Source organism: Bidens hawaiensis, unplaced genomic scaffold (assembly GCF_021521415.1).
Source record: "Bidens hawaiensis isolate Kalapana, Puna unplaced genomic scaffold, B.hawaiensis_p1.1 tig00041074_1, whole genome shotgun sequence".
NCBI classification, from domain to species: Eukaryota; Viridiplantae; Streptophyta; class Magnoliopsida; order Asterales; family Asteraceae; genus Bidens; species Bidens hawaiensis.
In genome coordinates, this window is record NW_027497254.1 from 90,965 (window position 1) to 106,871 (window position 15,907).

General features: G+C 37.5%; 1 protein-coding gene across 1 annotated transcript; it reads right to left on the minus strand.

Moving 5' to 3' along the window:
• Positions 1–19: 19 nt before the first annotated feature.
• On the minus strand, positions 20–7,807 carry LOC143592581 (DNA polymerase alpha catalytic subunit-like). Its single transcript, XM_077072470.1, has 31 exons — positions 6,654–7,807; positions 5,817–5,975; positions 5,625–5,708; positions 5,454–5,528; positions 5,294–5,358; positions 5,105–5,195; positions 4,836–5,024; positions 4,578–4,741; positions 4,380–4,494; positions 4,131–4,310; positions 3,936–4,049; positions 3,731–3,850; positions 3,348–3,647; positions 3,161–3,253; positions 2,968–3,086; positions 2,815–2,887; positions 2,674–2,730; positions 2,495–2,587; positions 2,297–2,419; positions 2,128–2,225; positions 2,004–2,049; positions 1,799–1,912; positions 1,631–1,714; positions 1,440–1,553; positions 1,244–1,333; positions 1,069–1,145; positions 780–984; positions 637–690; positions 431–550; positions 263–337; positions 20–166 (listed from the first exon to the last, which is right to left on the minus strand). Exons 1-31 carry the CDS (start codon positions 7,674–7,676, stop codon positions 20–22), a joined length of 4,461 nt encoding a protein of 1,486 aa, XP_076928585.1. The 5' UTR covers positions 7,677–7,807.
• Positions 7,808–15,907: the final 8,100 nt, after the last annotated feature.

Below are 15,907 nucleotides of genomic sequence, written 5' to 3' on the forward strand. Positions count from 1 at the left end.
TACATTCGATCAAAAGTAATTAGAATGTGACAAGAAAATCATTGAGTTTCACCCAACCATAGCCGCATCGGTCCCTGACTTTTTGTGCTGTCTTCAAAGCTAATTCAACCAAAGGTGTGATTCTAGCAACCTCTTTCTCAACTGGAGCTTGAAACTTGGCCTCAACCTGAAAGTCATGATCAACATAATTTTACAAGTTATTAATCTCTATACGGATATCATACTATAAAAAACAAACTTTAGTTGTGTTTAACATAATTACCTTGTCAACGCACCGATGAGCATCCAAAAGATAGCAAAAGTATGAGAGTTGTTTGTACATAGCTGCCTCGGAGTACTAGTCAATGTAAAGTTTATATATCAATATTAACAAACAATGACAAAAATAAATAATATTTTTTGGATTGAAACATGAAAGGGAGAGAGAAACCTGTCTCACAAGACGACCATTGCATCGAGGGTAATTTGGGCATACAGTTCCTCTCTCGGAGTCCCCAACGACTCGCAGGTTCAAGCTTCGTGTGGTATAGTTGCAGGTTTCATCATCACACTGAATTTTTATTAACATAATAGTCAGATTATAAACTGTATTCTTGTATAAAAATTATATCTTTAAAATATAAAAATCTTGCATACCGTCATTGAACACTTGTAGTATGTTGATATGAACGAATCGGCTCGTCTTTTTACCTGATAACAAAGTCAAGTTTCACATCTTCACATTGTAATGCAAATATTATCAGATTGCCAGATTTAATTTATTAAAGATATTAATTAACCTGATTGGCTATTGAAACTGGAGGGACTTCCACTTGACATTTCGGGCAACATAACTTTTGCCAAAAACTGCTGTCGCCTGACTGATCTTGCAAGTCTGATGGCTTTTCAAGAACTAATGTTCGTATGTAACTAAAAACAGATGGGCAGTCAAAAGTATCAGAGCAACCAGGGCATGACAAACTTAACGCCTCGCAACCACGGTACCTAAAACCATAATCAAAGCACAATTACAAACACACCCTTAACACTAACAAAAGCAGACTTCAGAAAAATGAAATTAACAATTACCTCTCTTCATCGTCTGTAACACAGATAATTGAACTGGAATGATCGTTGCTTGCAGTATCAGTTGATTTACTTTGGAACTGAAAGTAAGTCATAAATAAGAGAGCCAAATTTGTTAGTTAATGGCTACTATTGACAAATAAGAAGCTTATAGAGAAAACAGTTATGAGTTATGTACCTTTGAAGGATCAAGCCCCAAACAATCAGCCAACACAGATGGACTTGTACCCTCGATTGACGCACATAGACGTGATACCACTGGATGAATCTGAATTGACCACAAAAAAGTTGATGATAAAAGTAATATAGCAAAAACTACATAATAATAATAATAATAAAACTAGAATATAAAATAAAAGGTTTTTATTTGGTACCTGTTGCGCCAAATAATAATCAATGTCAATCATCAACTTCTCATTATCCTTTGTCAACTCGTCAGGGTGTCTTGCACGCTGAGCAATCCCTGCAGACGAGCTCGCGCCATTCCCCTGTTGACATGAACATATAAAATATTAAATAAAATGACAGATCAAAGATTATACGTGAGTAAACCTTTATTACAAACCTGTTCACAGCAAATTATATATGGAACCGTATCGCCAGCAGAGCAACCACTAGTGTGTCCTAGTTTTCGCAGCCTTAGTGCCACCTGTGTATCAGTATGGCAAGTGGATGAATAATCATAAAAACGGAAGGTGAAAACGACAATAGACAAGAGACTGTGTAGTCTTACTTCAACATGAGGTTGACTTTTAGCGTCTGGGTATGCCTCAGGTGGTTTGGTCAACGTTTTTGTAATGATATATTTCTCCAGTGCTACTTCTCCGTTCCTCATCTCCTCTTGCACCTGCTTATACAGATGATTAGATTAGTAGTGGTTGCTTATGAATCAAAATTCTATCTAAATATTATCCAATGCTTATGAGTTATGAATATACCTTCCTGAGTTTGTTGTGTATTGCCTCAACAACTTCCTCACAAGACCTGTTAATATAAGAGTTCATGCATTGTAAGTTTCAGAAAGTGAAGATGCAATAAAAATAGACAACAAATTAGACATACAACTCGGATAATATTTGTTCCAAACAGTAATCTCCCGTTTCCTTTGATAACAAACTCCAGTCACGTCGAACCATATCAAGACCCTTTCGCTCTATAACCTACAGATTTCATAGCATTTTGGAGTTACAACAAATAATATAAAAAGTTAATAATGTGTATAATCAAGTACCTTATGGACTTTACCATCTCTTAATTGCTCCTTCACAGCTGCATATTTCTTCTTCTTAAGTAGCAGCATTCTCTTGTATAAACCATCAAGATCAATTTCTAAACGTTTGTATCTCTTGTTGACCTAACATTCAACAGAAATAAGAATCGTTTCACAAAAAATAAAAACAATGACATCTAGCACAAGTTAAAACAATACCTCTTTGATGACATTTCCTGCAATAGCTTTGGCTTTGGTAATATCATCAAGTCCAGTGTATATCATAATTGAATCAGTATCACCATAAATCACCTGGAACCAGAAGACGCATACTTCAAAAAACAAAACAAGTCATAAAAAGACGAAAACAAACTATGTTTTGATACTAGATAAATCACCTCCAACTTTAAATTGTTCTGAACAAGATCAACAGTCTTCTGTAAAATCTCTCTCCCCTGTAAATAATAAATAATTTGATATTCGCATATGCATTTCTATGATCGTTTCATATTTCAGAATAAAATTTATAGCATTCTTACTTGTAGTGTTATAAGCTCTGCAAGCGGCTTTGCATAGAACCGAGAACTAGAAAAACCCAAGCATCCATACATACTGATGCAAAGTAGGAAAAGAAAATCTAGTGAGAAAAACAAGGATTCAGAAAATGATAAATCATGATAATAAACACAAACCTATTTGCTGTTAGTTTGAGTGCTTGCTGTTGTATATCATATTGTTGGTACTTGAGACCTGTTTCCTTTTTCAACCACTGTTTTACAGTTTTCCTTCTCTCAACCAAATTTTTAAGTAGCTACAAAAAGTATCATCATATAAGTTACCTTTTAGTCACGCTTAATCTTTTTCTTGTCAGTTATGTCCGTTTACCTCAGGTAGAACTCCAGTTGCTTTTGAAGAAGGTAAGCAAGAAACTAAACCGTCTTCAGATCGGTCTACTGTTGTGAAACAGATATTATACTCCTGATAAAAGACAAAAAAAATAAACATTTGGATCAGCATACGTATGAAGAGTTGGGAAGTAACAAGTATAGTGGATGCAAAACTATTGACTAACCTGGATAATAGAAGGGTATAAGCTGTTGAAATCCAGAAGTAAAATATATCTATCATATAAACCTTTTTTAGGTTCCAACACCAAACCACCTGCATACGCGGGTCCTTTTTTGGATTTTGCAGGCTCGTTTTCTATTTCATCGTTCACACCCAAATCGTTGATTGCTTTGTCTTCAGAGCTCTCTGACTTGCGTTTTGCTGTTTTGTTCTCCTTTGGTGCATAAAACTTGTCTGGTAACATAAATTTCTTAGCATGAAATGCATGCAATAAGAGATATTCAACCCTTTGAGCTCTAGCACCCTGTAACAAAATGCATATAAATATACATAAACAAATGTTTATGTAATGCAAGAGTTTTTGTTTGTGTATATTAAAGGATGTACCTGAAGAGTTTTTCCCCAAAGATTACCACTAATATTAGTCAGTTGACGTGTGAGAGGAAGCACACTCAAATGAAACATGAGTTCCATTGACAACCATGCATCTGTCTTCCCGATTTCAATCTGAAAATACACATCATTAATATTAATGTTCTGAAAAACTTTTAAAAAAAGTATGAACATTAAACAGTAGGAGTGTAGCACATACAAGTTCCATTAGGGTTTGAGAACTTTGAAACATGCTCGGAATTTCATGTGGAGCAATCTCCTTTCGCTTCTTATTCAACTGAGTTTTTGCAAGTTCTGTCAGTGAATAACTAACCTGAAAACAAATTTCATCTGTTAAAATTGACTATAAAAGTAAAACATCATCTTGCTATACTACCAAACATAATCTTCATACCTCCTTCAACAGATCACGAGAACACAAAAAGGTATCACACAAAAGACGCCCTGCAATGCAAGACATAATTCCTGGACTTGCTCCAGACCCGAAAACCGTGCTGCCTTTACTTAACCTAGGCATCTCAGACCGCTTGAGCCGTCCTATTTTTGACCACATGCTGCTAGGAACTTTACAAGCCTGCAATATCATGTTACCGTTAATATTCATTAAACCAAGCATAATGTAAACTTTATTTGCTATATCAACCTTCACTCTGTTGAGAAGAACATCCAAATCAAATCCAGATATGTTGTGACCAACAAGAATATCACTATCCAGTTTGTGTAATTCAATCAACAACCGGTTTAATAAGGCTCTTTCACTGCAAACATGTAACCGACAGAAACATCAATTAATGAACTGAAACCTAGACCTAATGAAAAACAGTTTAAAGACAAAACTTGCCTGCTTTCCATGCTAATGATGTTTGACCCGGCCTTTGAGTTTCTATCTGCTGCTTCTTTGCTAAATCCCATTGGAAACAACCCATCTTCAAGCTTACGCACAACTGTAAAATGGCTTAGCATTCCAGGTCTTGTCCATTCAGAGGCTAACATGGGGGTGTCAATCTGCATGGCAACACATGATATACAACTAAATGAGTATATAAATAAAAATAAATGTCAAAATTGAGTGGCAGAATATAAGTATTGCATAAGGTACCTTGGCTCTGTGGCAGCAAATGATTGATGCAGATGCGATTTCGTTGGTATTGTGTTTTTGGTTTATTACAGTTTTCAGATTGATTGCAGTAACAACTACAGGAGGAATCTCTCCAGTGTTTGTTGGGTTGCTGGCAACTTTAATGTCTTTTGAGCAATCAACGGTAACCTCAAATTTGCACCAGCTTACCTGTTCAATGAGTAATCAAGTCATCATAGTGAAAAAAGTGATAATATTTATAAAAAAAACTAATAATATAAAAGCCTTACGCGCTGAGCAGTGGAGCTACTAGAAAACTTTGAAATCGATAACCATGATGGTCCTTTTATCTTCCTTTTGATAAGAAAAACCTCTAGGGCACTGCATGCAACACAATTATTAATTTTCGGGTTCTACATATTTTGTAACTAATTTGACATTGCTCATGATTTCTTATTAAAAAAAATAACTTTTTATACCTTGTATGTGTTCCAAGCAAAGCAGAGAAGGTCTTTCCCTTAAGATCTGAAGAAAGTGGTGAGTCCTGCAGTTTCAACATATAAAAGGTTAACAAAACTTGTATAAGAAAAGGAATAAGAATCAGGGACTCAAATCTTTTTCATGAAATGTGTGAAATACCTTGAATGGATAACTAATTTTAAGTACATAGCTTTCTTTGCGCTCTATGTCAGATCTCTCAAATGCATAATTCCTCTGAAAAAAATCGCAAACGATTGAATAATAGAAACAACATATGCTGAAATTAACACGAATTCTTTAGCTTAGAATCTAATATGGCTAGTAACAGACCTTCACTGGTTTCATGCTGAAGTTTGAGACATTTCGGTCAAGCAATTGTTTTCTCAAGTCAGCCTTCAATTCAGATGCCATTTCCTAATAAAGTAAAGTAAAAAAGCATCAATAATAACCTCACGGGACAAGAACTAACAATACAAGTAATGTGATTATGTAACTTAGAAGAATGAAATGAAGGTATATTACATGAAGCTTGGTGAGAAAAACCGTAGGTGATACTTTTGATTCTTGAAGCTTCAAAAGGTCAATCTCGTTAAATACAGAACCACTGGGGATAGCATATACGCATCTCTGCATATTCTTCACGACCACACAACAGCTCTGATACGTTTTTCCTGTTTTGACCTTCGTCAAATGAAAACTTTCAGAGATCAAGATTATTCTTTAAGCAACAAGCATAGAAAACAAAGGTTAAAAAAACCAATCCTTCATGTCAAGCATCCACTAGGCATTAGACAACTCTTTTACTGTCTATTATTACCTAGTGATCTGCTCCAAGTATCAAGTTAAACAGCAGGTGTCGTAACACATCAAGATATTCAATTTAGATTTATAGTTAGACCATTGTGGTGTAAACAAACAAATAAGAAAAAAATACAAGCATCTATCAATCAAATAAGTGAAGATCATATTAGTGTGCGCACAGGCTTCTATTATTCACTTACAGCGGTGATAATTATCTACCTATGGCCTCTTACTGAAACTTTGCACGCAATGCTACGATACAACATGCCCCGGTTAACATAAAAAAGGCATGACGCATGAAAATTTAAAAACCTTGTTAACAGACAATTATTCATACTATAGTTGATGAAATGAAATAAGCACCTATATGAGTGTTCAATCATTAACTGAATACAAACGACACAAGTGACTGCAATGAAATAAACACTATACAATTTCATTAAAAATCTAATGTGTTTCCTAAATCCTAAACCAATTGTGACTGCAATGTTCTTATATAATTACCAACATCATGCATAAATAAACAGTACACCTAGAAATAAAGTTAACCAAAAATACCTTCCCAAACAGATAGATATTGCCAGCATTAGACCCGTAAAACTCCTCATAAGCATCAAGCATATAAAACGGCAAAGACCCATCCGAATCCACCGCAAACGGATGCTTCCCATCCGAACTCAAACCAATAACAACCTCTTCACTCAAACCCGAGCTTACAACCGCCTCCAACCCCGCACTCGCGCTAAAAGTCAGATCCTTCTCCTCCTTAACCTTCGCATTCAGCGTCCAAACCTCCGCCCCCTTCACCGTTACCGACTCCACCTTCGCTTCACTCTCATCCTTCGCCTCCTTATTTTCGTTAACAACAACATCCAAATCAATATCAATTTCAAATCTTTCAACAACTGCCTTCTCCTCAACAACTTCAAGCTTATTCAAATTATTAACCGGTTGACTCTCGAAACACTCGGGACGCTCGGTTTTAACTATAACCGGAGTAACAATATTATTCGGAAAAACCCTTTTATTAATTTGCCTCCTTTTCTCTTTCGCACTCTCATCGGGTGTAATTTTAGCAAGCACATCATCTAAAATACCATCACACGAAACCGCAGCCGGCTTATTCTTATTAAACACAGCAGAAGTAAACAAATTTGATATCCTCTGCTTACCCATCAAAGCAGCCGCGGCTTCAAAAGAAGGCTTCTTCACCTCCTTCTTATCCGATTTCAACTTCTTCGGTTTCTTCTTCTTCTCCAATTCGCCTTCCGATTCGTCTTCGGACGACGGAACAACGCCGGATTCAGTCCAATCCACTTCCTCTCCTTTATCCGCGTACCCAACGCCGTCATCGTCGACAATGAAGTCTCCGAAGTCTTGTTTCCGTTTGGCGACAAGACTCTCGTACTCATCCTCGTCGACGGTGTCGTATATGGGTTCGGCGAGCTTGATCTGGTAACGGTCGGTGGTGTCGGCGGCGCCGCCGGATCTTAGGGTTTTGAGTTTGTGGAGGGCTTCTGCTCGCTTCTCGGAGTTTGATCCTCGTGTTTTTCGCTTCTGTCGCAGGTTGTCGTCTGTCATTTTTGATGTGTTGGGTGTTTGATTTGAGGAGTGGATCTATGGAGACTGAGAGTGTGATGGGTAGGGTTTGAGGTTTGACAAAGGAAATGGGGGGAATGAAATGTGTAAATTAGCGGGAAGAATGTTTTAGCGCCAAAAATAAAATTTGGGTAAACGGTAGCCGATCTGAGTTAGTGGGCCGTTTTTCAAACTTTTTTTTTAATACTTTAACCGGGGTGGAGTGGTAAGACAGAAACTTGGTGTTTCATGTGACCAAAATTTGATTCTTGTCCCCCGGCATTTAGAAGATTTGAAATGCGAATGTATCTCGATGTGATGAATTTAACCAGTAGCTCATTTTGAGGATTCGTTGGTCGTTCGAAAAAAATAGTTTTGACCAGGCATGTCAGATAGGGTGTCTAAAGTTGGTTCCATTATGGGGCTTAACATAAGCCCGGATCGAAATGCGAGTCTATCCTGATGTGGCGAATTTAGTCAGTAGCTCATTTTGATGATTCGTTGGTCGTTCAAAAAAAATACTTTAGACCGAGCATGCCAGATATGGGTGTCTGAAGTTGGTTTCGTTATGGGGGCTTAACAAAACCATTATCATAACTAAGGTTTGCTTATGGAAGAATGGTTAAACACAGGTATAGACTTATAGGTGGCAATATGAATGGGTCGGCTGGATTTGAGTGATGAGTTAGAATGGATTTGGGTCATGATGGATTTTTAAAATATAGGATTAGGATGGGTATTGGTCAAGATGGGTAAAGTTAACCCATCTTAACCCAAGTGAAGGTTAAAATACAAAGAGTTGTCCCTAAAAAAAATTCAAAAAAATTAATAAAAATAATTACTTAAAATATAAATCAAAAACGCAAAATGTAAAATAACTAAAATGTTTTCCCCGTCATCCTCGTTCATTAAAAAACGGGTTTTGGTTCAGGTTCGATTTTCGGGGTTTTTTTCGATCCGGTTTTGCATTTTTCATTTCGGTCAGTTTCGGTATCTTTTCGGTTTCAATGATTTCGGTTTCTATTTCTCCTTTCTATTCGGTGGGTAACTATTTGACATAAAATTGGATGTAACTTGTATTAGTCCATTTTAACCCATAAACAAACTCATTCTAACCTATAACCAAAAGTGACTAGCATTTTCCAACCCATCCTGACCTTTTTGCTTTGATCCATCCTTACTCATTTCAAAGTTATCTATATTGACCCAACACAACTCATTTGGTTTGTTTTGCCACCCTTAGGTATAGTCAAATGGCTGGTTAATCTCCTTCCGGCTTTCCGACTACTCATTTTCTCAAAGTTCATGCAAGAAACGAAGTCCTGAAACTCTGTTAACATCCAACCATCTTATTTAGCGAAGCCATACGACGAGTTGCTGATCTTTTCTTGTTCTCATTCTCGAGTGATCGTTTAAGGTAGGAATTATGATTAAGTTAATTCATATATATACAGTTATAATAGCTTAGACCTAGTCGAGGTCATAATCTTTTAACCTTAAAAGATTTCTTATATAAAGTAAGATTTTTCAAAGTAATGGCGTTACTCTTATAAGAAGTAATTTTACTAAAGCTATATATTTTGACGGGCGTGTAGTAACCGGAAAAGGGATATCATTAGTGATAAATTTATTGCCTAAGTAAAGTAATTCGTACAAAAAAACAAATCAACTGCGGGACCCGTTTACTTACCTGGATAAACTTACCAACATGACAGAACCTATTAGACTAAAGCATGCTATCCCAAACGTCATATATAAATACAAGTATATTTTTATCAATGACTATAACTCTATCAAGGTTAAACAGACTTAAGGACTGTAGATTAATCAAGAAACACCATCAAGGTATTCATACAAACCTATTTTACTATAGGTTAACAACATACATAATTGTCACACCCCGCTCAGGGCCTGTGCGTGACAGCCCAATGTTGGTACATGTTTTATAAATACATCAGAGTTAAAGGTTCTAAAGCGGAAGACTTTTAAATAAAATATTATTATATTCAATTTGGGTTTTAAAACACCCGTTAAGTTATACAAAAGTGTTTGGATATTAAAACCATGATTTACATTATTTTAATATTAAAACATCCTTTGAGCCATCAGATCGTCTAACGGCTATCCTCTGTCTCCAAACACCTATCCTTCATTACCTGTAAAATAGTTATAAAAAAAATATGTCAGCAACACATGCTGGTGACCACGTTGACTCAAAATATTTTAAGTTACTTAATTATCCCCTCGGGTATCTTGTGACCCGGCCCATCGTGGCTTAGGAAACAACCAAGTTAAATATACTATTATAAACTTCTAGTTATACTTGAAACCTCTCAGCGATACCACAGCATCGAGGTCTTGGAAACTATTCAATATACATGAGATAATCCCCTCTCGGACATTACTTGGGTCCGGCCCAACGTGGCGGAGGCATTAGCAAGTGTGGTGCGGTGTGCCCACTGTCTGCCCACATATGTAAGGATCCAGACAAACGTATACAATAGCCTGAGGTCAGTATTACTTTTATTTATAAAGTTTTAGGGATATAATCCCATGCAAACATTCAAGACTTTGTTTTATAAAAAGTTGGACGTATTCACCTTTCTTCTTGGTTGGTGTTTCTCACCAATTTGTCTCGTTACCTCGGACCTATAGTACAAGAATAACATTTTATAAGTACTAGATCAACGATCTAGCTTCAGACCTTTAGTCCGATTGTATAACATTTACCTTGACATTTTATCTCTTTATAAATATAAGGACCTCTAGTCATTTCTTTTTAATCATTTATAAACCTTTGTTTCTTCTTCGTGAAGAAAACATATATTTCAAATTCTTATTATAAGAAATATAAAATCTTTATATAAAATAAAGAAGTATTATTTTATCTATAATCTTGACTTATAAAATCTTATTTCCACTTTATAAAATCAAGGTACGGGCTATATCTCTGACTATGGTCTAAGCCATTTATATTATAATAATCGGGCATAACCCCTACCTTGAATGGCTTATTTATAGAAATGCTTGTGCTTTACTTGAACAGCACTTCTACTTGAAGGTAAGTCGATAGGGTATTTAAGTAGGGTTATGGCACGCATCTCGAGGCAAGGCTTGTCGGGATATCGCCATCTCGGGTCATGGCACGTAAATCGAGACAATGTGTAATTGGAAGTGTGAGTTGGATGGTGAGGACCACCCCCATGGCCGACTGATTTATAGAAATTTTTGTGCAACTTCGCGTATCGCGAACCAGCTTTGCGTATCGCGAAGCTGCACTAGCTTCGCTGAGTCGCCGCGTAGGCTTGCCACGTGTCGCCACGTGTCGTTCCTGTCTCTCCACGTGTACTGCATCTTCGCGTATCGCGAAGAGTCGCCGCGTAGGCTTGCCACGTGTCGCCACGTGTCGTTCCTGTCTCTCCACGTGTACTGCATCTTCGCGTATCGCGAAGAGTCGCCGCGTAGGCTTGCCACGTGTCGTTCCTGTCTCTCCACGTGTACTGCATCTTCGCGTATCGCGAAGAGTCGCCGCGTAGGCTTGCCACGTGTCGCCACGTGTCGTTCCTGTATCTCCACGTGTACTTGCATCTTCGCGTATTGCGAAGAGTCGCCGCGTAGGCTTGCCACGTGTCGCCACGTGTCGTTCCTGTCTCTCCACGTGTACTGCATCTTCGCGTATCGCGAAAAGTCGCCGCGTAGGCTTGCCACGTGTCGCCACGTGTCGTTCCTGTCTCTCCACGTGTCGCGAAGATGCACAACTTGGATTCTTCGCGTATCGCGAAGATGCAAAACTTTGAATCTGTTCATTTTTAGTCCCTGGTCTTTAGGTAACTTGCCATATCTTGATCTTGGCGATGCGAGCGTGCGAAGTGTAAAGTGCGCCATCATAGCGCCACATTGCGCCCTTCAACCGAGCCCGTGCCCGTGCGCGTCGGGTGCTTCGCACCCTCCGCTAGGACTAGGGAGAGTGGTTGGCCATTTAAGAACATTTCCATGGAATGTTCTCTCCTTATAAAGTGCTTTATTTTTCTTTCTTTTTCCGATGTGGGATGGAGTCTCCTTACTCCATTCCTTAACATAAGCCACTTCCATTTTTTGTCTTATTTTTATCTTTACATTTGCCATGAATATTTTTAATCCTTAAGTTTTATTAATTTGTCAAATTTGAACAAAATTTTTGTGATGTTACAATAATGAAAGGTTTTCAAACGTCACTGAACTAACAATCACAGGTGAATGCGTTAAACATTTTACAGAAAGACATTTTTACACTTGTAGTAGACATGTTGTTTATTACAAAGAGTCTGATAAACATTTACATGAGATTACAGATCCTTAAAATCGTTATAATACAAAATAGAAAAATAAAAGGAAACTCAGACCGATTACACATGTGTCTAGATCCAAACATAACTGACTAAACATGCATATAGAACTAAGTCAGTCATAATCGGTTCTCCAACTAGGGTTACATAGCTCGGGAAATACTGTCTCCAAACAGGGCTATGTAACTCGGGGAACTCTTGAATTGTGTGTGTAGAACAGTGGTACAAATCTCGGGAATGACCAGCATTCCTGCTGAGATTGTGAAACAGAAAAACTATATTTGTATTTAACGACTGTTATAAATTCTTTTGAGAGTCAGTCAACGTTTCACCAGCTCATCGCTGATGTATTTACCCAACCATTGCAGGTAATTAGAGCAGGTAGACATAGACAATGATTAGAGTCATGAAGATAGATGATAGCGATACAAGATGGCTCAATTTTGAATATAATCCTTGTAATAATATAAAAACAATATTTTGTAACCGAATACTCGTGCATTTAATTCCCGAGTAAATTTTCATTGTAAATTAATATTTTATAAAGTCTTCCGCTAAATATACCCACAACTCTGATATATTTACAAAACAGGTACCAACTGGGTGTCACACTCCTAGGCCTTAAGTCAGGGTGTGTGACAGATTTTACCTAGATCAGCAGTTAAATGGGATGTTGCGCCATAGTCCATGTGCCAAGGTGTATCAGATTGGTTGATTTGCATTGCTTGAAGAGCCACTCCGAGTTTGGTTGAACATAGCGGGTTCGGGCCAAGTGGAGGCCCATAATTGTTGAAGGCCGTATGGGCTTGTTGGGGGGGGGGGGTTGAAAGCCTGGGGGTATTGGATGTAGGCTGAGCAGATTTGTTTATTCATGGAGACGTCTAGTTGGGTTGGGCCGGGTGGGGGCAAGGTGGAAGCCCGGTCCACCCGTGTTGGGTTGGACCATTCCTGTTGTTCCATACAGGGTATCTGGCTTGTTGAGCATACTCGTTATTCGAACCAATAGCAGAATGTTTACCACCTCGGCCAGAGTACCCACGACCAGAATATCCACGACCACCATTCCTACCGAAACCCCTGCCTCGTCCTTGGTATTGGTTACCTTGATTTTGAGAACGAGATAGATTCGTTTGAGATGGGGATGGGTTCTGATTGTGGTGAGCCATGGCTGTAGGAGCAGCCAGGTCAGTTTGAGTGGGATAGGCCTGCACTTGAGCAACCAATCTTAATTGTTCCGAACCAATTTGATTCTAAGCATCATCTCATGTGGCTTAACCTTGATTAACAATAGCGACAACAACATTATACTCATTGGAAGGCCATGAATCATTTGAAGGACAAGTCGTGACTCCTCCACCGGGCGTTCAACATCTTCCGATTGAGTGGCGAGGTCTTTCAACGGTTGAATGTGATCATCAAACGACGAACCCGTGGCAATAGTGAGAATGGTGAATTTGTGTTCAAGTATTTGAGCGCGGGTTGCCATGTTGTTAAGGAGGATTTCACGAATTTAGTTCCAATCTTTTTGCGTGGTTATGTCAGCTTGATGGACCCTTGCTAAGATCTTATTGTTAATGATTCTGTAGATCCATTGTAAAACAATGGCATCAATTTCTGCCCAAGATTTGTAAGTCTCATCAGTGATGGCCGGAAGGGTATCTCATCTATGTGATGCAAGACCTTGGAACCCTTGACATGCAGCTTGAATAGTTTTATCCATTATGAATATAGGTTTTCTTCATCATCAAGGATACGAATTTTTGCTGCATGTTTGTGATAGTATATATAGGGTGTAGGGATTTTGGATCGGGTTTGGTCGTAGAGTCATTAGCATTATCGTCGGCCATTGATAGGTAATAGGAGGAAGAATGAAGGAAAAAAATCGGCTGCTATGATCTTAGGGTTAGGTTAGGTTGTGATACAATGAAAGCATTCACAGACCTTCGTATCTCTTTTCATGTGCTTCATATAGGGAATACATAACAACCTAATCTAAATAACAGGAAAGTGGTATCTTCTAAAACTATAGAAAGATACGTGAGATAACTATATAATAATAATAATAATAATAATAATAATAATAATAATAATAATAATAATAATAATTGCACAATTATTACCAACCAATAACCAATAATCAAGAATCATTGTTGGAAATTAATTAACAAACAAAACAATTAATCTAGCCTACTTAACTTTAATAATGCCAATTTAAAAAATAACATGAAGTTTTTTTAAGCTTTAAGCATAAGTTAAGTTGGAATATTAATGACCAGAACCGACTGGTATAAAAAAATATAACTAGATGGCTGAAATTTTAGTTTTTTTATTCGTCATTTTGGATATTGTTTGAGAACATACTCCACGATCAAAGTCATTCTTTTTTACCCGAATAAACTAATGAGCTAAGGTTAAGGGGTGTTGTAAGGTCAATATTTGTGACTTGCGATATCAAATTACGAAACCCATTATTTATTCACGGTCAAGATAATAATTAATGTCGGCGAGAAATCCGGACACGAGACGAGAACTTCAACACGCGTTTAACTTCAACGAGAATGCTTCTAGAATGTTTTTTTGTTTAGCTATATATAGGGCATTAGTTGTCATATGTATGTGTGCTGTAAGGTGTAAATCATCCACCCAAGGGAGCTCACCTTGGGTGGGTCAGTTCGTTTATCATATATCAAATCTTTAACCGGCAACGAGATCGTTCACTTATTTTATCTTATATTATTTATGTTCGGTCGTTTGATTTACCGCACCCGTCTCGAGCACTTATCAAGAACAAAGCCGTTCATTGTCGGATCTGGTTTCGGGACCTACAATTTGTATCAGAGCGGGTCGAATGTTATGATTCAACTTTGTTCTTGATATTCGGGTTTTATTTCCGCTATTACCCGAATCGAGACGTTAATTCCGTTGAAGTTTTGGACATAAAGTTGAAGGTTTGGAAATAAGGTTTGAAGATCTAAGAAAATAAAGGAGTTTGAAGCTTGTCTTGTTGGCGGATCTAGATTCACCGACACTTTTCGGGGTGGTTGTCCAGTTGGTTGTTTTCAGTGAGCGGCGGCTCGTTTTATCCGGCAAGCCGGTCACAGGTGGTTATGTGGAGGCGACGGTAACAGGTGGTTTGGTAGTTTCAGGTGGTGGTGAACAACGGTATTGTCACACCCCGACCAATGAAGGCGGAAACGTCGAGGCGCGACATGATTGCTCATTGCACAACGACACTATAAAGTTACAATATTTAAACAACTCATTTAAATCCATATCATCATAAATAACACAACAATTGTTCATACAAAATGCCAAATAGATAGATAAACAAATAACTTGTTCTTTCATTTTATAATATCCTAAGCCAAGATGATAAGTTTCTTCAAGTAATCCAATCAAGCTAACATCAAACCTGTAACATTGCATAAAATAGAGTTTGTCAATACAAAGGTTGATGAGCAATTTTCATAGTTTTGGACAATAAGTATATAATATGAAATCCACAACTAGTATATGAAAAAATAAATAATAACAACAATTTAGATAATAAAACCGTCAATAAGAATACATTGACGACAATAATGAAGTCGTCAATAAGAATACATTGACGACACCTTTCTATATGGGGATACCATATATACTCGGAATTAACGTATGATCATACTTTGATGAGGCCTACCCGCCTTAGCATTCAAGAATTTGCACATAATCATGTAAAGCATATAACACCAAATCGAGCATTTATTTAAGTAAACATATACAATAAGTGTTGTGGTTTAAGACTCAAGTATAAATCATTTGAATTTGAATAAGTATGCAATGCCACCCCCAAAATGAAAGATGGAAAACGGGGGATGAAAAAGTACTCACATTAACAAATAACTTGAAAGATAGTGTCGTGAATAATCG